At 41.6% G+C, this 27054-nt stretch overlaps 1 protein-coding gene and 1 pseudogene across 1 annotated transcript; one reads left to right on the forward strand and one right to left on the reverse strand.

Moving 5' to 3' along the window:
• The first annotated feature begins 3416 nt into the window (after positions 1-3416).
• Positions 3417-5652, forward strand: LOC121693604. The gene is made up of 6 exons (XM_042073149.1): positions 3417-3618; positions 3793-3888; positions 4009-4241; positions 4810-4989; positions 5084-5174; positions 5266-5652. The coding sequence occupies exons 1-5, from the start codon at positions 3417-3419 to the stop codon at positions 5102-5104; spliced, it is 732 nt and encodes a 243-aa protein (XP_041929083.1). The 3' UTR covers positions 5105-5174; positions 5266-5652.
• Positions 5653-11553: 5901 nt separating this feature from the next.
• On the reverse strand, positions 11554-13531 carry LOC121693605 (annotated as a pseudogene).
• Between the last annotated feature and the right edge of the window lie 13523 nt (positions 13532-27054).

Below are 27054 nucleotides of genomic sequence, written 5' to 3' on the forward strand. Positions count from 1 at the left end.
ATATAGCCTAGATATCTGTAAATATTACTGTAAATATTAGATGATCAGATGATTTACAGCTCTATGTAATATGTCAAGTTTCATGTTTTTGTAATGTTTCATACAGTGATGCAGGTCTACTGCAGTGAATAGGCTAAATACAACTTTGATCATTTTTATAGCCTACTACTGTATAGTTAACTTTGGCCTTGGTGCCCTGACATGTGGCCTTAGTGCCCCCCACCAAATATGCCCAACTGAAGGCCAAGTGGCCTTGCCCCCAGAATGGTGAAATTCCAAGCCTGCTCCTATCCATATGATTAAGCAGTCACACCTTCATCAAATGTATGACAAGTAGTAGGTCTGGTTAACAAATTCACCAATGAACAGGTCACTCTGAATCAGACAGAGCAGCAGCCGGTACACTCCAGTAAAGACCAGTGGGCAGCCTGTGGTGACAGTGCAGCTTTCAGATGAACTCACATGGACTGTCTACATCACCAATAACCAAAGAAAAATCGAGAGAAAGAATCTCCTCTGTCAACTATGGAGATTCAAGATGTAGAGTTTTCAGTGGGTCCAGTCTCCTGCCCAGCACTGAGCCAGTTTTCTTAACAAGCTTGTCCTGCTGCTTGGTGTCCCTCTTGGTCAAACTGCCCCCTCCAGCACACTGCCGCATAAAAAAATACACTGGCCACCACAGTGTTAAAGCTAAAGCATCTCCACACACTCATCAGAAAGAATAGGCGGCTTTGTCCCTTCCTTTAGAGAGCTAGTCCAACTTAGCATCTCTGCGCTGTGCAGTGGTGGGTATAGCCTACGTAGCCTACCCATCTCAAATTTCAGAAAAAGAGTTTATCCACCTCTTGGCAGTCTCTGCCAAAACCTCCTAATTCATTTTATGCATAAGCATAGGCTACCTCGCTGTGCAGTCCACCTACGGTGATCACTGAATTCATAGTAGCCCAAACCGACCTCTTTTACCACTACACCCCTGTTTATGACAGTGAAAACTGTAACCTTCTAACGCACGCACATCTCTCTTTGCATCTAGACTCCCAGATTGTTGTAGACGTGAACCGATTCAATATCATCCCCAAATAGGTAGTGTAACTATGCTGACCAACTTATTTTATGTGCAACACAAAGTAGTTGAGCCGGTCCTCTTCTGCATTCTGCACAGGATCCATGCGTCTTTATAGTAATTCCTCCCAGGCATAATCCACAAAGGTAAATCCGGAGTGCTATTTCAATCTTCAGTGTATTTCTGTCTTTCAAACGGTCCCGCCACGTCTCACACACCCTCGGCAACCATCAGTCAGCAACTTCCGCATCAGCTGATCAGGGCTTAAAATTCATTTTTCAAAATGGGGGGGAATTCCCCCCTTAGGTTATTCATGTAGGAGGGATTTACACAATTTGGGGGGGAGGGGGGGTCGATTCTGATACCAAGTCAAGAATTGCGATTTCAATACTTCGATACTTTTTTAAAAAAAGTGTTTGATTTTGGGGCCCCCACCACCCTGACGTCATCAGTAATATATACTGTAGTGGGATCATTCACAACAGTGGACATCCTAGATTCTGCTTGACTCTCTCCACACACACAAACACACACTGAAAATGATAGCTTATGTGATATGTTTCTATCATATATTTTTGAATTCATATAGAGTGTATTTATTTAATAATGCATTTTTTAAAGTATAGCATTTTACTAGTAATTACTACTAACTAAACATATTTAGTAATTTGAATGCCTCATATTGACGTTTAACCTATAACACTTAGGCATATCTTTAATGTGGTGTGTAGGTCCAATTGAGTGCACATTGGTGATGAGTAGGTGTAATTGAGTGCCTGTCACTTTAAGAAAATACCTGAGAGTAATTCTATGGAGTAATTAGCCCCCTTTCAACCTGACGGTTTTAGGCTGTAGTCGCTAGTGAATAAAAGTTGTGCATAGTGCGGTATGTGTATGCAAATCATTATGTTTTCTATGTCATTAGATACAATAAATGTTGACATGTCGAAGACAATCTTTCTGGGATCAAGTGTTGACGTCACCTGAGCTAGCAGGATAGTTACCAAGGAGCTCTTTCCAGATGTAAAAGTTTGCCATGGTAGCGTAGCCTATTTGCGTAAGCGCAAAGTGGTTCTCTCTCTCTCTCTCTCTCTCTCTCCGTGTGTGTGTGCGTCTGCATGAGGCTATGTTCAATTCAACTCGGTAGTTGATCAGTCCGGTCAATAGCACCGCATTCAGACAGGCTGTAAAAGTGTATGCGGGAATTTCTCGCATTATGATGGCTAGAGTTGCGGGACTTGAACAAATTATGCGCAATACCCGCAATCCCGCAGTGAAATTTAAGCCCTGGGCTGATGCTCAATCAGTGCTTTCCCCCCACATGTTTAATGAGACAGCCTTTTATAACCAGCTGATGGTAACGTAAATCACTGCAATTATGTGAAGCGAAACAAACCCATTTGGATAAGCCAAATCAAATTCCAGATAAAATATAAATATTTTTTTAAAAACTATAATATTGGCAAAGGAAAGGTAGGCTACTGTAGCTCACTTGATGGGGTGCCCTCTTCCTCCTAAAATCCACCATAATCTCCTTGGTTTTAGCAGTGTTGGAAGTGGAGACAGCATACTGCACCAGTTCTTAAAGCCTCCGCCAGGTCCATGTACTCCTTCTCTTGACCACTCCTGATACAGGCCACAATATGTGTGGCATCAGAATATTTTTGCATGTGGCAGGACTCTGATTTGTATTTGAAGTCTGCTGTATAGAGTGTGAACAGGAAAGGAGCTAACGCAGTCCCCCGTGGAGCACCGGTACTGTTACTGTGACCGTCCCAGAGACACAGCTCCCAAGCCTAATGTGCTGTGGCCGTTTTGTCATGTATTTTGTAAAACAAGTGTTCAGGGAGTGATCCAGTCCCATCCCTTCTAATTTGTCTTGCAGTATGAGGGCCTGAATTGTATTAAAAGCACTTGAAAAGTCAGAGAAAGGGTTTCCTCACACAATTTCCTGGCTCCTCCAAGTAGGTGTTGGCTTGGTGGAGCATGTAAAATACTGAATCCTCCTCTCCAACATAATCCCAACACAAGATAAAAATCCTTGAATTCTATTTCATGTCAGGTACAATAGTGAGTCCATGTTGAATGTTTGATTAACTGGGTAACAGTTAATGTCAAGGTAAAAACATAATGTCAAATTAACAATCATTGCATTGATACATTTATTGTCAGTTATATTAGATGCAGTGCTTTGTTGTTACCAGACACCTTAATTGAAAAGCTGAGGTGCCTCCTGGCTGATGCTGGCATAACGACAGATCCGCCAGCATCACCATCTCCATCATCATCATCATCATCATGGACACATCGGAAGCAGGTGGCCAGTGAGCACTGGAGCAGGGCGAGGGAGGACATGACGGCCAACCTTCTGGCAGCTGAAAGACCCCCCTGCCAACCTTGTCAGGTTTTCCGGCACACAAAGGCTGTGGTACGCTGCAGGGACTGCCTCGCTCAGCTTCTATGTGGAGGCTGTGACCAGGCAGTACATAACATAATTTTCAAACCTCTAAGTCCCGTTGTAGGAGTAACCCGCAAGGATGACAGCTACTGTTATGGTATGTATGAAAACAGGGTAATTGGAAACATTTGATTATTTATCCCACAATGTAGGTCACTGTATGATAATATGGGTAATTTATAAGAATATGAATAGATTTATTTTCTTAATTTAATGCCACAGGTCATGTAATATAAGCTACATGCTGTTGTTGTATTTTTGGTTCTTTCAGATCGCCTGTTGCCTATGGCAATGCCAGAAATTTGTGCCTGCCAAACAGGCTGTCTTGCTGGACCTGGCAAGATGGTCATTGTGATGGGAATGAATGGTGAGATTTCTTATTCTGATGCATTACGGTATAATGTATGATATTAAGCAGATATATTCTTTGTTATTTACAATATATACAGTAGATACAGTATCACACCAAAACGTATGACTTCCACAGGAAGACACCAACTGGCCCTACCTTCACTTAGATGTGCTACCTGCCAGGCCACCTGGAATGCGGGCTTACCTGACCTGGTAGCAAGTGGCTACTGGCCGGCCACACCCAATTTTGAAACCATTTACTCTACTGACCTATTTCGGTCACACTCCAAAATTAAATTACGGGCACCAGGTTTGTCGAGGCAGGCATTTTTGGGGATGCTAGAAGATAGGACGGTGGCCTTTGGAAGGGTGAGTTTATTAATACCTCAAAATCATCATAAAAGAATGACACAAACTTAACTGAGACACAATGAAATAATGTTTTACGGATACAACTCAAGTACCCCCATCATATACTTATCATATACTTAAAGGAACCGTATGTAAGAAATGTATTTCAATTAATCATAAAATGGCCCTGATATGTCACTAGACATTAAGAAATCATGTTCATTTCCAATACTTATATCACTGACAACAGTAGTCCGGCCAGGATATTGTCATTTAAAAAGTGAAGTTGCAGCCCTCAACTGATGTTGATGTTGTATTTTGTCATGTCATGTTGTGTTTTGGCCTGATGCGCCACCCTCCACCTATCTACTAATCACAAAGTCAATAATGTTTCGGCATCTGGGTTGGCAACCTCGAGTCAGCGGGGAGGGGGAAGGGATACACCGCTCTACAGTAATTTGAAACTGATTGCAGTACCAGTTTTTGCCACAATCTTACATATGGTTCCTTTAATTACACATGCTTAAATATGAAATATTTGTAATATTCATTCACTCCTTTTTCATTTGATTGTCCCCTTCAATAGACTGGACCCATATGTGGCGACACTTTCCAAAAGGCCTTCCTGGAGTTGCAGCATGCAGAGTACAGAAAGGAGAATTTGTGTGGAGGGGAGCCCTTTACGTGCTATGCATGCAGGCCGCAGATGCATGCCGTGTCGGTTGATGGCAACCGGGAAACTGTACAGATTTGCAACTGCAACAAGGTATGCCTAAGAAAAATCTGAAATTTTTGGAGAATTTTTTCAAATTTCTCTCCAGTTGTCAGATCTGACTATAACTATTTTTGCAATGTCATAGCACGGACAAGGGATTATTTGAAGGGGTCTTCCTTGCAAAGGATGATCATGTGCCCTCATTAGTCGAGGACGTACATCACCGCACCCATCATGTAACTTTACAAGTTTCTCTCATATAATACTGAATACTAGCTTGCATATGCTGTTTTTGTTTCATGTTTGTCTCTGGATTTCCAATTTTAGGTTCGTGGTTCAGGAGAATGTGGCTACTCACGGTTGGCAGCTGCCAGGGAGGTGGCCAAGAAGGCGGGGGCAAAAATTGATGAGGAGGGCCTGTAGATTGGCGTGTGCCGTCATGATGTCCTCCTCATGGCCCTAAATATGTTTCGTGGCGAGATTTTCGCCTACCCCATGTACATACAAAATGTGATGGCCACTAACAATGTAGGATATTTCTGCACAGATGTTTCTTGCAAATACTGGCCATATTTGCAGAAGGTGGCCAGCGCATGCCCGGAGTACAGTGACCTACTTCACATGCATCCCCTTCTATCGGTCATGCATGCAAAGGCCCATCAGTGGACATCATTGAGGTAATCAATGTGTGTGGAATGTTGTCATTTGTCAACAAATGAGTATAAGTTTTCCCCTTATTTTTTGCCCAATTTTCTATTTCATTTTTTCATATATCTTAGGTGAAATGGTCTGGACGGAACCAGCTTGGGGCAGGCCTCACAATTGGAGAGGAAGTTGAACAGGTTAATGCCTACCTGTCCCGGGCTGGTGTATGCACTAAACACATGTCGAAAGCAAGTAGGTATCTCCACACATCTTATGAACTCATTTGTTACAGCAAATGTTTTGCCCAATCCATTGCTGCCTATTGTCTGCTGATTGGGCACTCTGTATTATGTGCTTTAGATACATTTATTTTGTTATTGAATTAATAGCAAGGTAATAATTTGCCCAAACTATTTTAAATGAATCCCTCCTTTTGTCTGTCTGTATGCAGATATGTTATGCAGTGTGCAGTTGGTCAAAATGTACAGTACAGTATGTTTACATTTGTTTCCCAAGACTGTACAATTGTAATAATTTGGTTGACATGGAGAAATTAACTAATTTACACTAACGTCCATTCAGTTACAGCTGACAACAGGTCCTCGCTGGAGATGAAGATCCAAGGTCTTCATTTGAGCCTGCAACAAAGACATATCGACCTATATCGAAAAATTGGTAATAATATCACTTTGCCTGCTTACTGTCCATGCAATTGTTTGAGATAATTGTTGGAGAGATAGTAAGTTATAGGCATGAAAAATGGCAAATAATACAGCAGATAGATGTGGTCGAATTATTTTGAATTGTTTATTTATTTGAGAGAAATGTTCTATAACACACTTTGAGGATGTCCTTACGTCCTAATTGTGACTGACTGTTCGGGACCAGGCTAGGTGCAGAGAATAAATCCCCATGGTAACTTATGTGCCATCTCTTTTGTGAAACCAAGTCAAGGCTAAATTCATCCAGGATAACCTAAAAATCCCAGCTTAATCCCTTATCTAGGTTTTGTGAAATACCCCTCAGGCTAAATTCCAGGATCTTTAATCTCATTCAGTCAGCAGTCACCGCAAACGGAAACCAAGAGTTATTCCACTGCCCACTATACATTGTTATCAGATACAGTTACACCCACTGTTATCATTTAAATGTTTGTCATCATTAATTTCAATCATTTTGGATAAATTATTATTTTAGATGATGTTTCAATCCTTTGGATAAATGATGATTTTAGATGATGTTTCAATCATTAGATAATTTGCAGTTTCCCAAATTGCAGCATACACATACACCTTCACCGCATTTTGTTCTATATTAGGCTATTGCTACCATAACTTGATACAAAAGTTAAAGTAGCTGCGTCTCGATGTTGTTTTGCAACCATTCAGATAGAGGAAATATATTAATTGGCGGAAGAATGACTATCTAGAAATAACTTTTTATATTTAGTTGCTGTGCCTTTACTTTATGAAACTTTGCCATGTATTTATAGTAACAGTTTCAGAAAACCAATAAGCCACTGGAGTCCGTAGGTTACACTGATTCTACAACAGCCAAGGGGGGTTCTAGGCACTCTGCGCTAACAACGCCCCATGCTGTTTTAGAATCAGTGCAACCTACGGCCTCGGGGCTTATTGCTTAAATATAAAATTACGGAATGTTAGGGCCACAGCAAGCAAATAAATCAGACTTTGAGAATAAAGTCATAATATTGTAACCCGTTGTTTTAGAGAACAGTTGTTAAAATGAGGGCTGTGGAGCATTTCGTGGAATTGTACTTCAGTATAGGTTTCACAAAGGACATTAATCTTATGGCACAACAGTATCACATTGTCATAAGTCTGTAAAAAGAATATGCATCTTTCCTGTAGAACTGTACACAGGGGTAACAGGGCCAGGGTTGCCAACTCTCACGCATCTGGCGTGACACTCACGCTTTCAGCACCAATCTCACGCTCTCACGCACACGCAAGAAATGTCACGCCAAATCCATTCTTATTTTTATTTTTTTGCAATCCGTTAATTTTTTGTTGATGACTAGATTATAGACCACAGCATTGTCTCTAAATAACAGGAGAGTTTAAGACATACATATATGTCTTTACACCAACAGCAGGTATTAGGCTAGGTCTAATATCTGCCTACAACGTTTACAGCGCAGTTTTCTGTTGATTCGCTGACTATTTTAATCGCGACACCTTCACAGAACACGTTGCTATTTAGACCTATGAGGCAGACGGACGCGAAGTGTGGCCGCCCATTCTTCTCTGTTGAACTACTCACTAAGTAGGCTAGCCTAGTCATCACACAGATATCACATTAAATAACTTTTTCTCGTCTTTTATACGGTGCTATAGCCGCTATTTGCTGTGATAAACGGTTTGCGAGAAAATTAACTTTCAAGAAATAATCATATTACTCTACAACTCTGTGCTGATCTCAATTCATATAGGTGGAATATCTCACACACTTTTCGTTCAACTACAAACTGTAAACCAGAATAAACAGCAGAGCTTACCGAACACAAAGGTGTAATGCAATCCCCTGTTAGTTCCAGAGTAGGCCTAATTCGGTTTTGAAATGGTAGCAAATTGTCTCCAACTTTGGGCTTTAAGTGTCTTAAAACTGAGCTGTGCTTAAATACCTATATATCTGTAAATATTGAAATCAGAGGATATACAGCTCATAGCTAAGAGTTTGTCTATGTAGCCATAATTTTTATTTTCACAAAATGCTAAGCATGCATGTATTTAAGTGTTTAAGTGTCTTGTAAGTCTCAATCTGTCCATTTCTGTCCACAAAACTCCCCAGAGATCATCATTTAAGGGGTTATTTTAAAAAAAAAAAAAATCTACCGGGGGGCATGCCCCCGGACCCCCCTAGAATTGCTGAGCAACTACCTTTTTCAGGTGGGCAGGGCGGCCCTTTTCATGTCGTGCCCAGGGGCGCAGAGGCTCATAATCCTCCCATGCCACAGGGTAAAAACACTGGTTGTTTTCAAGTGCAATCAATAAATTAATTGTACATTTTGAAGAAACTTTTCCATTCTATTAGTTTTTTTTTACATAGGCCTAAATCAGGGATTATACATAACAAAAGAGTCAGGGGACAGACATTTTTAAAATTAGGTTTAGGGAAAAATTTAACGCACACGCACTATGACTTCACAAAATCTCACTCCAGCTAAACACCCAAAGTTGGCAACCCTGCAGGGCACAGGTGGACAATGATCAAGGTAAAACAAGAGACAGGTGGAAACCATAATTAAACTAACAGACTAACGAGGATTAGATGAGAGGCGGAGACACAGGCACAGGGAACAGAAACACATAGCAAAACAAACAAAGGAGCACATAGCACAGGGGCCTGAGGGGTATTCCAGAAAGGAGGTTTAACAAACACTGAGATAAAACTTAACCTCTGGGTTGTCTGAACCTGTGGCGACTAAACCCGAGCTGTCGGTTCCAAAACACCGGTTACTAGTTAGTTCAATCAACCCTGTGTTAGATAACCCAGAGTTGTGCGCGTTCACGGCGAACTTATAAAGGCATCATCTATTGAGAGTCGAAACCATGAGTGAAACCGGCGAAAGGAATTGAGCACCGTATTTTTCAGAGGCGGAGTAGTCGAGGCTTACGAGGAGGAGAGAACTGTAATAACAAAAAAAGAGCAATACTTAAGCGCCTGCGTCCGAGACCTTGCTTGGCAGAGAATAGTCTAACTGACCGTGTAAATGCGTATGTTTAAGATAGCCTATTTAATGTCAAAAGAACAATTAAATAATTCACTGGACATCACGTATTGTATTGACTGCTTTGAATGATGCTTTCTAGCCTACTACTACTAGCCTAGTTGTCACAAATTGAGTGGGCCATAGAATTCTTTGAGAATCCCAAATGTAATTTTCTATTTTAACGCGGGTCCTGCAGCTGTGGGCCAAGTTAAACTTTTGCGCTCCATCATCGGAAGGGTGAATGTCGGAAGGCATGGGTAGCCTATTGGACACATTTCGGTGCACATTTGGAAAATTTAATAAGTGATGCCGACCTGCCAGTTGGTGAAACTACAGTACACTTTAATGATCCTCGTGGGTTTGTGTCCAGGAAAACGAATGAAGTTGCGCAGGAACTGCTTTAGCGCAAGGCAAACTTTACGCACCGACCAACAGCTTGCCGATATGCTCTGCGTCTCCAACACTACAAAAACTCCCAGTCGGAGAGCGTGTGTAGCCTATTAAAAAAAAAACATGCATACTCGGCTGAGCTGTACAGCAATATTTAAACTTATTTATTAATTTTCTATAGGCTGTTTCCCATTTTTTGTACTGTACTTGTTTTAATTAGCCTATAGGCCTATATAACTCTGGGTTAACATACCCAGTTAAGCCAGTAAACCTGCTTTTTGGAATACCCCCCTGTACTACGAAGGGAGCTTAACCTACCCAGATGTAACCCAGGGTTACTTTGTTAAACCAGGGTTGACAAAACCTGGTTATCTTAAGTGGTGTTAATCGGTACTACGACGCTAATTATGAAGTTGATTTGTTGAGCCGGGGTTAACCTAATTGGAGTTTGTGCGCGTTCACATAAAAGGGGCGGGTTGCAGCGCAATTCACCACTTTCAATGATGACGCGATCACCTTATTTTACGGATGAGGAATGCACAATTATTATGACAAGTTATGAGGAATTAAAACCCACTCTACGACACAAATAAAATACTTCGGCAGTGAACAAAGTAAGCCTGTTGGCAACGTATTGCAGATCGGGTAGTCTAAATACCTAAAAGAAAAGTTTTATTCCCACATGTTCTTCAAATATGTGTTACTGAGGATTAGTAGCTTGCAGAATGTCTGAAATGAGTTGAAATAATTAAATAGCCTTTTTTGAGTTCATAGAAAGGCCTACAGATGCAACCCAATTCAGAAGTGGGCATATAGATTACAGTAATAAGGATAATTGAATGTTTAAGTAGCCCCCTTTGACTGATTTAGTGTATGCCTAATCCTGTGAACATTTCAGATGCAACACCATTGCCAAAAGCTCATGTCAGCAAGTGAAAATGAAACACAAAAGCATTATTCAGAATAGTAGGTTTATATAGTAGCTTGCATTAATATTTCTTAATTATGAAAATATGTAGGCCTAGCTTATAGCCTTCACTTGGCCTCTGTTTTACAGCTAACAAGAAAAAGGTGTCTTTGAACACTACTGTAGGAGGAAAGGCACCAGAGTGTTTTACAGTAGCAGAGGAGTTGGCCATCGCAAATAATAGTGGAAGGCCGATTATGGAGGGGGTTGAGGGAGGCATTCGGTCGGATTCTGGTGCTGTGGAAATGTGTAGCCTTTATGTGCAGGGTACAGTAATATGACATTCAATTCAATACGTTTGTTAAAATGGTGATTTTAATTTATTAGGCCTACTGTAGGCTATGTCCAATTTATTCTTGCTCAGATGTTCAGCATACTGTAGGCCTATTTCCGATTTATTTTCGGACACACAGTATTCTTGCTCAGATGTTCAGCATCACCGATGGAATGCATGAATGTCCATGTACGGCAATTGCTATGAGACGTCTTCCTAGATCATCTGACAAAGATAACGAATTCCCTCGGCTGACAATCTATATCTTCATAGAGAAGATCATCTGGGTAGGCTATATATATTTTCTGGCGGTCTCTAAAACCCCTCGCCCTGCGAAGAGAGTCCCTCACGATTTGCGCTCCAATGTCGTATGGATCATCCAGGTACGCCGACATGTCTCGGGAGAAATTGTTAGTGGAGGGGTGGTACTTATAAAGGGTGTGGTTAACGGAAACCTCGGGTTAACCAAGAACATAACCTGCTCGGAGCAGGTTTGAGATGCAGCGTAAATTGCCATGGCAGCATACCTCGGTTAAAACCTATTCACCTTTCGTAGTACGGGTTAATCGGGAAGTTACGCCACACGTGATCAAGTTACTCTCGAAGTTACCCAGATAAGGCAGTAATCCTGCGTCGTAGTACAGGCCCCAGGAGGCCAAAGGTAATTTCAACTGTGGCCCTGGCATGAGCATGGTTGTAGGCCTGCTGTGCTTCCTGGGGGTCTGTGAAGGGTGTCAGGAGAAAAGGCTCCCAGCAAGAGACACACACCAGAGAATTCACCTGTCAACACAACATCTCATCATTACAACCTCATAAACAGTGTGATATTCTCCACACAGCCATGAGGTAAAAAGTGGTTATTAACTCATTGAGTGTTTTCCTTCCCATTCGTTGAGTGCCAAAAACATAATATTACGTTTTTAGCTTTTTTTTTTTAATTACGAAACTAGACACTCGAACACACCTTATATGTGATTTTGGGAACTCTGTGATGAATGGAAATGAAATATATGACGATCGAAAACTCAATATCTGGACATTTTATCTCGGCTTTTGATGGTTGCCGCTTTGTTTCGAATCAGTCACTGATTAGCCTATCAGTGACATGCACGCCAGGTCAAAATCAGGTCATTTATTTTCGTGGGTTTATCACTAGGTGGCAGGTCTCGTTACATCTCTTCCCAGAAACTTTGCAGGCAACACTTCTCAGGTGCTGAAGGGAGAAATTAAAAAGTCGAAGAAAAAGATAATGCAGCAGGTGCGTATTCGCCAGACAACGCTGGATGAGTCCACCTTTCTACTAAGACAAGATCACTCTGACCACGACAGGTCAAAAACATTACAAGGAGTGACTGAACACCGTGCTGAGGAGGGAGTTCCATCTCCACCATGAGCCGGGCCTAGCGGAGTGGGTGGTAGGCCAAGTCGCGCTTGCAAGAGGGCACGCCCTAGCCAGAGTGCCGAATATGTCGGTGATAGTGACTCATAAAAGACGCAATATCTCCATTTCTAGAAAAAAAAAAGGGATTTTGATGAAAACTAGCCACTGTTTAGCTTGGGATTTCTCAGGAACAGAGGTGTGTAGAAATACACAGTTTGCTTGGCATTCAATGAGTTAATAGGGGTTGTGTGGCTCACCTTGTGATAGGCGCTGATAGATGTCAGAGGTCCGAAAGACTCGGAGTCATGGACTGAGCCAGGACATTTTGCCACAACATTGCTGATCAGACAGTCAGCATTGCAGACCATCTGAAATCATTAGATGAGGAGCATTAAACCCATCAATGCACATAAAAGGGGATTTGCTACTTGACTCATTTATTCATGTTATTTTATCCCCTTCTGCTATTGATCCCCCCACCAGACTAAGCCACAGAAATACCATATTGTTGTGTGGCAATTACAGTTTCTATTCTATTCGATCACAGGCAATGAAAAGTGTTCATCAATGGACAATATCAAAAAGTTTTGCTCACCTGAACATTGATGCTGTGGAAGGATTTCCTATTCACATAAACCACATCATGGGCACCTGAGGGGGATTTTATCCTGATGTGAGTGCAGTCCAATGCACCAATGACATTGGGGGAACCTGTAACACAAAGTAATGAGTATCCTACTATGAGTGTTAACAGTTGTCCAGTAATTTGTAGATTCTCTTACCTGCAATCCTATAGAACTCCTCTTTGATGTCACAGAGTCTTCTGTGGCCAGGGAAGGAGATGAACACATCTGACAATGCTCTGACTGACAGACACACACTCCTTATAGTGCGGCAAACTGTGGTCTTGTTAAGCTGTTCTGCATCCCCCACTGAGTAAAGGAAGCCTCCACTTGCAAAGAAGCGTAAGGCTACACAGACCATTTGCTCCACACTCAATGCATGGCTCCGTGCTGTGCAGTGTTTAATCCTGGGACCCAGCAGTCTGCACAAATACCTGTACCTTTCATATAGATGGTCATCAGAGGGAAGGCCAGTAGGTCCAACCGGTCTCTGAACACCCTCTCCCGCCTGAAGGCTCTCCTGAGCACAAGGCACAAGTTCTTCCTCATCCACCACATCTTGTAAGAATGGACACACCATTGTCAGAGCAGAAAGGAACCCACCATTCTGGGCCTTCATATAGGCGCTGGGAAGGGGGGGGGGGCACCTGCATGACCACCTGTATAGGCCGTTACATTTCTATTTTGTCGTTAGCAAAAATACAACAAAAAAGCGACCAAAGATGCCACTGGTCCAGTGTGTTCACAATGGGAGCTCATATGTCATGCCCTACACGCTGCAAATTAACTGGCTCACTTCACAAGGATTGACTTTTTAATTTTTTTATTTAGGGTGTGTCATCTTCTTTTATTTAAGTGTCATCTTCTTGGAGTTGGGGGGAGGACAGGACAATAATGATTAATACATTTGTGTTACAGTTAGCATAAAGTGTGCATTGAAGACATAACTCACCTCCCGCTCAAGTTTTTTTTATTTCAAGGTCCAGTTTTCTAATGTTCCTCTTTTTTATTTCAGACTCCAGTGTGAGGTTTTCTATCTTTTTCTTCTTGCACTTGATGTCTATATCTACCAGTTCTATTTGGCACCGGAGATGGTTGCCATACAACTGTCTGACAGCTTGTGATTTTTGTGAACACATGACAATTAGCACAGCGGGAATTTTGCACGATGGAGTGTCCCCCCATTAATACTAACTATGTTGCCAGGCTGGCTTTCCCCCTGTACTGCAGCATCTGGGTCCTGTTACAAAAATGAGATTTTGTGATTTTGAGTGGGCTCCAAATGATGACTTCTCACCATTGTAGACTGAATAGTACTTTCACAAGCTTGACATGATACCTCATGCCTTCTGGAATCCACAGAGATGGTCTCCTCATTATCATCATTGCAGTCATGTGCTGTTGCTGCTGCACTGGTGCCTTCACCCTATCACATTTAATCGGATTCATTTTGAAGCTAGTAGCCAAGACATGCCAGTCCTACAGTATGCTTTTGATGGAGTACTTACTGGATCAGCATCGTCTGGTGCTTGTGCTGGTGGCTCTAACAGCAAGACAGTGCTGCCAGAAACTGCAAGGCAATAGCCAGACCAAAGTCAGACAGTCCAAATGGATTCAATATGAATGTGGTTGTCCCATGTACAGATGGAAGGACATACCTTGTATGAAGCGGGTGGCATCTTGGGAGGGACATATGCCTGTCTCTGTCCCCCCAGGGATGCCCTCTAACACAGGCCTGCCTTTAATTAGCTCCAAGGCTAAGTCCTCTGCGGGGGTGAGGTCAGCTTTTGGTGACCCACCACCCAATGCCTGCCTTGTCGGTGGGTTTTCTTTTTCACTGCTAAAACAGTACAGACAATGTGTGAGCAGGCACCTTCTGGGTACAATATATGCTTGTGCATAGTACAGACAATGTGTGAGCAGGCACCTTCTGGGTACAATATACAGTCGTATGCAAAAGTTTGGGCACCCCTCTGAGATTTCATGACAATTTGCTCTTCCTTTATAATAGAAGATCACAGCAACAAGATTTGTTTTCCTACAAAGATGTAGACGTTTGAGTGTTTTCCAGACCAAAATTCTTAGAGTAGCATTACATAGTTTTATTATAATAAAATAAAATGCAAAATATGGGATGTGCAAAAGTTTGGGCACCCTTTTAATAGCATTCATTTCAAGACCTGTACGGATTTATAGCTAACAGGTTGCAGCACAAAACTGCTTTGATTAGCTCATTAGACCTTCAATTACAAAGACAGGTGGAACTAATCATGAAAAAGGCTATTTAACATAGGTAATAGCTGGCTGTGCTTGCCCTAGGTTCTTTCTTAGAGAGTGGCAACATGGGGACCTCAAAACAACGCTCCACTGATCTGAAAGCGAAGATAATCCAACATTATGAATTAGGAGAAGGGTACAAAAAATTATCTGACAGGTTTAGACTGTCTGTCTCCACAGTCAGAAATGTAGTTGTGAAATGGAAGGCCACAGGAACAGTCCGTGTGAAGGAAAGATGTGGTAGGCCGAGAAAAATAGGGGAAAGACACAGGCGAAGGATGGTTAAAATAGTCACAGAGAAACCACAGACCACCTCCAGAGAACTACAACAACATCTGGCTGCTGATGGTGTAGTTGTTCACCGTTCCACAATCCAGCGTACTTTGCACCAGGAAGAGCTAATTGGAAGGGTGATGCGCAAAAAGCCTTTCCTGAGTATTCGTCACGAGAAGAGTCGCATGAGGTATGCAAAAGCACATCTGGACAAGCCAGAAGCATTTTGGAACAAAATACTGTGGTCAGATGAGACCAAGATTGAGTTATTTGGTCATAACACGAACATGTATGCATGGCGGAAAAAACACACTGCATTCCATGAAAAGAACTTGTTGCCCACTGTAAAGTTTGGTGGAGGATCCATCATGTTATGGGGCTGTGTGGCTAGCACAGGTACTGGAAAACTTGTTAAAGTTGAGGGCCACATGAATTCCTTACAGTACCAGGAGATTCTTGACAAGAATGTTCAAGAGTCCGTCACAAAGTTGAAGCTACGCCGGGGTTGGATCTTTCAGCAGGACAATGATCCTAAGCACCGTTCAAAATCCACCAAGGAATTCATGCAGAAGCACAGGTACAATGTTCTGGAATGGCCATCCCAGTCCCCAGACCTTAACATCATTGAAAATGTATGGATGTATTTGAAGAAGGCTGTCCACGCACGGAGACCAAGAAACCTGACTGAACTGGAGGCGTTTTGTGTGGAGGAATGGGCCAAAATACCACCTGCCAGACTTAAGGGACTTGTCCTTGGCTACAGGAAGCGTCTACAGGCCGTTATTGCAGCAAAAGGAGGCAATACTAAATATTAATGGAATTATTTCTTAGGGGTGCCCACATTTATGCACATGCCTATTTTTCTTTAAATGCACATAAATATGTTTCTGTTGGACCAATAAAAGTTATTTCACTACTGAGATGTTTCTGTTACCATAACATATAACATATGTTAAAATGAAGTTGCTGCTTCAAAAGCTCAGCAAGTGACAAACTGATGCAGTGGTTTTCGTAAGGGGTGCCCAAACTTTTGCATGCGACTGTATGCTTGTGCATTATTAAGTATTAGTCAGGGCCCTTGCCATTTTGCAGGATGTTCTTATATTTGATTTTGACTTGCTGCCATGTCCGTTTTGGCCCAGTCATGTTTAGTCTACAGTACATCACACACACACATGTAGAGCAAACATAAGAAAAGAGACACTTTCTTTATTTATCCCACAAGGAAATTCAATGGAGTCGGTGAGCAATCGGCCTTGGGTCCTTTGAAAGGCGCTATATTAATGACAGTGATTATTATTATTATTATTGGCTCATCTATTTATCAAAGACTAACAATCTGGTGGAGTTACATTTACACAATTTCACTCATATCTGCAGTCCATTTTGATTAATAATACAATTGATTCATAATCCGTGTACAACTGCGTTTTTGGAGATGTGAATTAACTATTTGGATTGCAATTGCGATGTTTCAGCGTTCAGTGCATTCAGGCGTTTTTTCTCTTTGTTTAATCACTGTGGCGGTGTTGCCTTTCTTCTGAATTATGTGCTTTACCTCCTCGTGTGCCTCCAAAAGGAGTTGCGCCTCTGGCGCTCGATTTGCCATGGTGAATCAGTGAATCTGCGATCGGTGGCGGGTGTCTATTTTAGGGAGCCGTGAGCGTGCGCTTATCCAGGATAGATTTCACCTGGCTTGATGAATCCGTGTCTGCTCATCCTGGCTTGCTCGTTGTGCAACCAATTAAGCCTGTATGCTCTTGTTTTGGATTCATTGAGCGCAGTGGGGTATTCCAGAAAGGAGGTTTAACAAACACTGAGATAAAACTTAACCTCTGGGTTGTCTGAACCTGTGGCGACTAAACTCGAGCTGTCGGTTCCAAAACACCGGTTACCAGTTAGTTCAATCAACCCTGTGTTAGATAACCTCGAGTTGTGCACGTTCACGGCAAACTTATAAAGGCATCATCTATTGAGAGTCGAAACCATGAGTGAAACCGGCGAAACGAAGAGCACCGTATTTTTCAGAGGCGGAGTAGCAAGTTCTCCTCGAGGCTTACGAGGAGAAGAGAACTGTGATAACAAAAAAAGAGCAATACTTGAGCATCTGCCAAGGAACGAGACCTTGCTTGACAGAGAATAGCCTAACTGACCATGTAAATGCGTACGTTTAGGATAGCCTATGTCAAAAGCACAATTAAATAATTTAGTGGACATTACGTATTGTATTGACTGCTTTGAATGATGCTTTCTTAAACTAGCCTACCTTGTCACAGATTGAGTGGGCCATAGACTCCTTGAGAATCACAAATGTAATTTTCTATTTTAGCGCGGGTTCTGCAGCTGTGGGCCAAGTTAAACCTTTGCGCTCCAGCATCGGAAGGGTGATGCATGTCGGAAGGCATGGGTAGCCTATCCTCTATCCCCCAGTAGCATACCCATCAAGTTCTCCTGTAATTGCACATATAACATTAAGTTACAGCCTACACATTAATAAGTCTGTAGTGGATCTGATAATATTCTAGTAAGGTGTAGGCCTGCCCTAACGCACCCTGTTGAAATGTGTCGCTCAAATTAGACTCCCGGATAGGCTACATCATTCCTGGCATCGTGTAGGCCTACTGGGCCCTGCCATTTCGCCTCCACGTTTGTGATAAGATGTGAAGCATAATCACATATAAAAAGAGAAGTGGCCTATGACCTATCCATTCGACCATAAGGACATTCTGAAAAAGCCAAAGTCCGTTAATTGAAGCTCACCAGCTAAGACAGCCTATCGTCGGTGCACATTAAGTGATGCTGACCTGCCAGTTGGGTACTAATGATCCTCGTGGGTTTGTGTCCATGAAAACGAATGAACTGCTTTAGTGCAAGGCAAACTTTACGCACCGACCGACACTACAAAAACTCCCAGTCGGAGAGCGCGTGTGTAGCCTATTAAAAACTATTTTATCCAAAATGCCATCAGCATTCTTAACCAAACTTAGTGACAACACGCATAGTCCTACCTGCATGACAGCTGTTATGCAGTCTTTATTTAAACGTATTTATTAATTTTCTATATGTTTTCCCTTTTTTGTAGGCTACTGTACTTGTTTTAATTATATCTTCAATGTGTCTGAGATGTTTGTCCATCTGTCTGGTGGGCCAAAGACATGTCCACTATGGTGTAGGCTAGCTAGCCTACATTAAAGATTTATTTTATTCTATTATAATCCACCATGCGTAATGTAGGGATGGAGAATGCTTTTCAAGCCTATAGCCTATATTTATGATTCAGCTGAAAAACTCTAGCGCTCTTGAAAAACTTGTTTAGAAAAGAATGGATAGGCTATCATGTGATGTCTTCTTGGTCTATCGCCCTCTCACGGTGAATTGCACGGATGAATATTAGCCTACATGATTTTGTGCTTCTTTGTCAATCGGACCTTCGTCAAAATGAAACGCCATTGTGTGACAAGTGTAAAAATAGCGGCCTGGTTGAACATGCACTGAAATAACCGAACATAATTGAACATAACCTGAACAAAACCTACCCCCTACCAGGTTAAGTTCAGAGCCTATGTTCAGAGCTATGTTCAGAGCCTATACCCAGAGTTAGTGGTAAACCTGGGATTTCAGTTCCAGAACGCTCAAATATGACAGGCTCTGAACTTAACCTGAACAAAACCTACCCCCTACCAGGTTATGTTCGGGTATTTAAGTGCACGTTCAGCCAGGCCGCTGACACACAATGGCGTTTCCTTTTGAGGAAGGTCCAACTGACATTGAAGCACATCATTCGGGCTATTCACCGTGAGAGGGCCACAACAAATCAACACCTGGATGTCTCAAAATTTTCTTCAGCTGAACAAAGAAAAAACTGAAGTAATTATATTTGGTAAAAATGAGGAAAGACTTAGGGTTGCCACTCTCCTTGACACAAAAGGGTTGAAGGCAAAGGATACTGTTAAAAACCTTGGTGTATTAATTGACAGTGATCTAAATTTCAACAGCCACATGAAAGCGATAACTAAATCAGCTTTTTACCACCTCAAAAATATTGTCAAACTCAGAGGGCTGATGTCAAAACATGACTTAGAAAAACTCATTCATGCATTTATCTCCAGCAGGGTTGATTACTGCAATGGACTGTTCACAGGCCTTCCTAAAAAGACTATTAAACAGCTTCAGGTGATACAAAATGCAGCAGCTAGGACTCTAACAAAAACTAAAAGAACTGACCACATTACTCCAATTCTTAAGTCCTTGCACTGGCTTCCAGTAAGTCACAGAATTGACTTTAAAGCACTATTGCTTGTTTATAAATCAGTAAATGGAGCAGGACCTAAATACTTGTCAGACATGCTTCAGCAGTACACACCTTTTCGTCCTCTCAGGTCCCAGGTGAAAAACCTGCTAGTAAAACCTACAGTTAGAACTAAACATGGTGAAGCAGCTTTTAGCTGCTATGCGGCTCAGCTGTGGAACCAACTTTCGGATGACATTAAAAAGGCCCCAACTGTAGCCAGTTTTAAATCTAGACTTAAGACCAAACTGTTCTCAGACGCTTTCTGCTAACTGTGCCGAGTTACAAATTCTGAATCTGCCTCGATAATTATTCTACTTTGTCTTTTACTTTTTTTACTACTTTTGCCTTTGTTTTTGCTTACTAATTATTCTTTATTTTTAAATGATTTTACCTTGTGTTTTATGTTTTCCTTTTATTATGATCTTTACCTTTTAACTATTCTTTGACTATATCGCCCTTCTATGCTTTTATTTGTTATTATCGTTTGGTTTTGTTTATGTAAAGCACATTGAATGACCTCTGTGTATGAAATGTGCTATATAAATAAACTTGACTTGACTTGACTTGACAACACGACATGATCTTTTCCTAATGAGTTTTGCGAGAGCGCTATCATTTTTCTGCAGAATCTTTAATATATTTAAACAACATTCTCCATCCCCACATTTCGAACGTTATGCATCGTGGATTCGCTCTCAATTCTCTCCAAACGATGTGCATCGCTCTCTGTTTTTTTGCGACCGGGAGTTTTTTGCACAGTGTTGGAGACGCAGAGCATATCTGCAAGGCAACTGTTTGTCGGGCGGTACGTCAAGTTTGCCTTGCGCTAAAGCGGTTCATACACAACTTCATTTGTTTTCCTGGCCACAAACCTACGAGGATCATCAAAGTGGAGGTTCGCCAACTGGCAGGTCAGCAGCAGTTTTCCAAATTTGCACAGAAATTATCTTTGCTGGTGAGCTTTAGGCCACCTTTATTTTTTGACGCTCTGTTAATGGTGTTGATGTTTAAAACACATTTGACTAATTGCCAGATGATATGTGATGCTTCATACCTTATCACAAACGTGGAGGCGAAATGGCCAGGGTCAGTACATGATGCCAGGATGTACCGGGAATCTAATTTGAGCAACAAATTTCAACGGGGTGCGTTACATCATGCAAATATTATCAGATCCACTTCAGGCTAATTAATGCGTAGGCTCTAACTTAATGCTATATGTGCAATTACAGGAGAATTTGATGGGTATCTTCTGGGGGATGGAGGATACCCATGCCTTCCGACACTCATCACCCCGTACCCTGATCCGGTCCCTGGAGCGCAAACCAGATTCAACGTGGCCCACAGCAGAACCAGAGTTAAAAAAAATCAGGATTCTCAAGGAGAGATTTTAGTGCCTGCGTGGGCTGAGAGTCAGTCCTGAGAGGGCATGTGATATAATTGTTGCGTGTGCCATATTGCACAACATTGCAACGTTGCGCAATTAGTTAGTTCCTGATATTGAGGAGTTGGTGCCTGAGGAACACATTCAGCAAATTGATATCCGAGATGGTCAAAGAATGCGTGATGAAATCTGTCACAATCACTTCAATTAAAAATAAAAAAAAATGCACGTAAGATTGTTTGACACTGTTATTTGCCCATTGCGTGTTTCATGGCCTGAAAAGAGAAAACGCTTCATTATAGAGCAAATATTCTGATCCAATGTTCTCATGCACTGACAGAAAACATGAAGAAACTACGGTATGCTCTAGTCTCTGCACTGCCCATTTCTTTACCTCGATCTTTAGTTTCAGGTATTCCATCTCCAAATCTGCCTTCGCAATTTGCCTTTGGAGATGGACCCTATAAAGTTCCTTTACAGACATCTGAAATACATACCAGTCATGTTCAGCATTCGAGCTAGTTATGCATGTTTAGACCAATTATGGTTGACCAACTATGGTTATTTCTTACATTTTTGTATTCATTAGGCCTACTCGGCGCCGGATCCTCCACCGCAGCCACGGTCTGTTAGAGGTACAGTACATTTCCAGTTGGCATTTATGTGAGCACTGAATGTTAGGTTCCATAAATAATTTGATCATGGCAAAACATACCTCTACAGACATGGGTGGTTCCTCCGTGACTGCTGATAATGTCTCTTCATCCTCCTATTATTTATATAATCGGTCTTCCTCCTCTCCGCTTTCTTCTTATTGGCTTTGGAATGAATGTACCTTGTTGCAATATGGCAATTTAAGAATATAATATTGGATAAGTGATATCTAAGATGACGCACCCAGATATATCTTACCAATTTAGATGATGTTTTTATATTTCGTTTTTACCTGCGGCCACGTTCTCTTGAGGGCGGTCAGATTACATCTAATTGAAAAATAATACAAGGTAGTCTAGTATAAGAAAGCCTCATACAAAGAAGGCAATATGTAGCCTAATATCTACTGAAGTAGATGTACCGCAGAGCGGTACAAAATATGACCGCCGCCCAGTCCAGCACGTTTTCCACAAAAATAAGTCACACTGAAAGGCATATATGATTCTAACTGTCTCACTGAATTGCATTATGCTCACTCAATTCTCACTGGTATCTGCTAGACAACAAGTACCAAAACATTTCACATGTAAAATACATTTTATACAACCCCACCCCCTATCTTGCCTGTTCATAATTCTGAGAAATTCTTGAATTGTGTGCATGTGTGCGCGTACAGGTTTGTTTATGTGTGTGTGGGTGGGTGTGTGTGTGTGTGTGTGCGTGCATGTGCTTGTGTGTTTGCCTGTTAATGTACCTGTGTGTGTGCATGTGCATGCATGCGTCTACTGTGTGAGTATGTGTCATACGTAGGATTACTGTGAATGTATGTGTGTGCGTGTGTATCTGAAATGCACATGTGTGCATATGGAATGGGTTTACATGACCCCTGGAGGAAAACATACACAAAAAATTGGTCATCCTAGGCCATACGGTTCTCAAGATATTCACAGAAAACTGTGTCTGCCCTACCCTCCTTTCGGGGGGTCCAGTCCAGCGGGGGGGCTACAGATCAAAACGAAAAATGATGGTTCCATGCTATCCATGTGGGGTTACATGCCCACCAAGTTTCGTATACCCCGGTCTTGCAATTGCTTGGGGCCCCGAGCTGGCCAGGGTCCCCAAGACAACGACTGGTTAAGAATAAAATGCAACAACAAACTGTGAGCGCCCCTTTCAATCAATGCAGTCAATGCAGTAAAGTGCAACGACACTGTTACTGACAATACCGGGATCCCCCTCAAGGGGGCCCCTCTCAGTAGTCGCTGACAGCAGCCAGCCAGCCAGGTTTGTGGTCTCTGCTGCTGCCGCGAAAATATAAAACCTCGGCAGTCATAATGAAGCGGAGTTATGCGTCCGGAAGCCAGAAGAGAAAGGAAGAGGATGACAATAAAAAACAAGATAGTGGTAAGTGATAAATTACACTGGATAAAATAGCTCTACTTGTCTTGTACAAATGGTGTAGCAGCAGGAAGGCTAGCCTAGCAAAAAATGTTTGTTAACTACCTGCCTGACGGCCCATGCTGCTTGTAACAAACTAGTTAGCGCAACTTTTTCCCCCCCGAACGGACGGAATATGGTTACATACTGTAATATGTTTATTAATGGGATAAGGAAGACGCAGATCTGTTCCAGAATCACTGTTTATCGTATTTAATGACATAACATTGCTATAGCTTTGTAATAGGTTTTGATGAAAGTGGCATAGCTTCTCTGCTATACTAACTATTCGACCGTGATAACCCCCATTTGGTAAATAGATTAAGAAAACCACACGATAAATTCCGTGCGTCAAAGCAGACTGGAACATTCATGTCTAGTAGTAGGCTATTCATGCACCACAGCTGTTTACTGTCTTTAAAGAACCAGGTGCATCTGTCTAATTCTCAAACAGCAGAATGCTTAAATGCTATGTTAAGCTACAAGTAGGCTTAGGTCAATGTATAACATTAGCTTGGGATGTTTTTACAGTAAGCATTGGTAGTTGTGAAAGCAGCTGCATCCCTTCTAAATATCAAAATATGGAAATGCTAACATATCTTTTCTTTCTCCCTCAAGGTGCTTTGCTTAAATTTCTCAGCCCTCAGGCTCTTCCTAAGGATACCTCCACTGATGAAGATGGCCTGAAAGGTTAATCTTATGTGTGTGTGTGTGTACTTGTATTTATGTTGGATTTTTAAATTGCCATACAACCTGCACTCTTTATAGTTTGAACCATACATCATTTTTCTGCATAAGATGGCAGTGTTTTATTTTCTCACTTTGTGAGAACTGAAAAATGTTAATGTGAGTGTGTGTGTGTTTAAGTATTGGATTTTATGGTACGGTGGTGTTTTTGCAAATGTTCAAATATTCAAAATGTTTAAAACTAATGCAAAGTATATATATGCAACTGCAGTATTTGCACTGTCAAAATTTTGTATTTATATAAAACTGTGGGTGAACTTAAACTGTATGGCTATGCGGTGGTTCCTGTAGGCTTTGCGTGCGGGGGGGCCCCCAAATTCCTTGAAACGGCCCTGCAGCCGAGTATTTCTTCTGCTGCCAGCTTGTGCCAATATGTTTTTGCATTGCATTCTCCACATTTTTAGCTAAATTTTCATGTACCACATCAGCATTTTTGTTCAGTGAATCTTTTGTAAATTGCTTTACAATTAGCGCGGGCACTCGTCAGCAGCCTTCGGCTTGCCTCTTGCCGCTATTCACTCCTTCGTCTTCATTAACATTCTCAATATTTTTGGCCTCTATGTATCCAGTTACATCTGTCTGTTCTTGGTCTTTGTGAAATAAATTTCTAAATATCACCTGCTTGCTGCAGCTTTGGTCTGCACGTCCTATTGGTCTGGGCACTTCTTTTTTAAATCGCATCTTTTTCTCTCTCGTGGGCATTTAATCTGCTGCCGGCTTCTTACTCCACATCGCCCAAAATGCTTGATTGCATTGCATTCTCTACATTTGTAGCTAAATTATTCATGTACCACATCAACATTTTTGTTCAGTGAATCTTTTGTAAATTGCTTTACAATTACTGTTGGGCCTATAGGCCGATGGCCTGGTTTGCACTTTGGTCACGTCCTTTTAAAACCGTCTATTTATCTCTCGTGAGCATTTAATCTGCTGCCAGTTTGTGACTCCACATTGCCCAAAATGCTTGATTGCATTGCATTCTCTACATTTTTAGCTAAATTGTCATGTACTATATCAGCATTTTTGTTCAGTGAATCTTTTGTAAATTGCTTTACAATTACCTTCGGGCACGTCCTTTTAAAACCATCTTTTTCTCTCTCATGAACATTTAATCTGCTGCCAGCTTGTGACTTCACATTGCCCAAAATGCTTGATTGCATTGTATTCTCCACATTTTAGCTAAATTTTGGTGTACCACATGGCATTTTATTTCAGTGAATCTTTTGCTTTACAATTAGACCTTCCACCTTGGCTGCCTTCACTCCTTCGTCTTCATTAACATTAATCTTTTTGGCCTCAATAGTCCAGTTACATAGTCTTTGTTTTTGGTTTTTGATTTTGGGAAATACATTTCTAAATAAATGCGACTTATAGTCCAGTGCGACTTTATATATGTTTCTTTCCTGTTCATGACTAATTTTTTGACTAATGCGACTTATACTCCGGACCGACTTATAGTCCGGAAAATACGGTAGGTATATATATTTGCACCTTATTTTATTATATTTCACTGTAGATAATATAATTCTAGTCTTTTAGTAATTACCTTCTTTCACCATGGGTTGGAGAGAAATGTCATTTCAATTCCTCTGTATGTCAGGTAGGTTACATGTGGAGAAATTGACAATAAAGCACACTTTGACTTTGGCACAGTGATTTGTGTAAGAAAATGGCAGTGGACACACCATAACTGGAGTTTGATTTCACACCACTGTGTTTTTGTAGACGTGAGTTCTGCATTCCTTCTTTGGCTTATTTGAATTCACATTTGCTTTATATTGCATAATATGTAAATACATAAGGACATCAAGGACATCAATGTCACCACAATGTCACTGCAATCCACTGAATGGGGTGTGACATCAGAGGAAGCCAGAGTAAGCATGTCATTTTCTACAGAGACCGTAATTTTTGAACCCAAACAGAAATAACAACAGAGCCTAGATTAACAATTGAGTGCCCCTAAGTATGGCCGCTCTTTCATTATAAGTCCCCCCCCCCCCCCGTCATCTACTTCCAGAATTTTTGGTCAACGATACCCAGGACACCGAACCACATGAAATTTGGTGGGTATGTAGCCCCACTAGACTTGTACGGAAAAATTTTGTTTCGTCCCCGGGGGCCACTCCCCCCCATGCTGGGCCCCCCGAACCGCAAAAAAAGCAACTACCTGAACCGTGGCACTGAGGATGAAGAATCTTTTATGGTGTGTTGGTCTCAAGGGCCCACATCAATCTGGCCCCCCGGTAAAAAATGAAAATGCAATATTATTCTGCTTTAATCGCCCCTATCTTCAGTTAAGATGATTAGAACTGCACCAAATTTTATGTGTATGATTGACCTGGCATTCTCTGGTTTCGTAGAATTTCATCCATGGGGGGGTCTAAAAAAAATTAGGTTATGTGTTAGGTTAGGCCAATTTGATTGATTGCATTTGTAGAAAACTATAAATGCGGTTATACCAAGCAAATTGATAGCAGCACTGTAATTGTATCTTTCGACTGTCATTTGTTGCACGTGCTACAAAAATCATTCTGTGCAATGGAAGATTTACCAACGTTACACCGGTCTGATACAGTTTTGCCTATACATGCGTGAGACTGAGACGCCTGTTTATTTTGTTTTAAGTGCGTGCAGGGTGTGAGAGGGGAATCGATGTGCTTTGATTCCAGCTTGGTAGTTGTAGTCTGTGAAATTAAAAAGCACGTGTGTGTGAAGTATCCAAACAATGACACCTTCATTTCATTATGGCTGCTTTAGCAACAGTGTAGTGGGTCCCATTTAGAAGTGGCTACTTCATTCGCGCTTTCCTTGACTCATGGAGCTGCGTGAATTTTATTACAACTTTGCCACGATATGGCAGTTTAAGTCCGCTTGATATTGTAAGGCGTAAGCCATTGGTTTCCAGGGAGATTTTATTTGTGTCGCCAGCATAGCATATTGACAATTTATGTTGTAAATAGGCCTACCTTATACAGTAAGTCTTCCTGTAGCTTAGGGAAGCTAACAGCTTGTTAGTTACAGTTTTGTCATAACTCCC

Source organism: Alosa sapidissima, chromosome 19, assembly GCF_018492685.1.
Source record: "Alosa sapidissima isolate fAloSap1 chromosome 19, fAloSap1.pri, whole genome shotgun sequence".
Lineage (NCBI taxonomy): Eukaryota > Metazoa > Chordata > Actinopteri > Clupeiformes > Clupeidae > Alosa > Alosa sapidissima.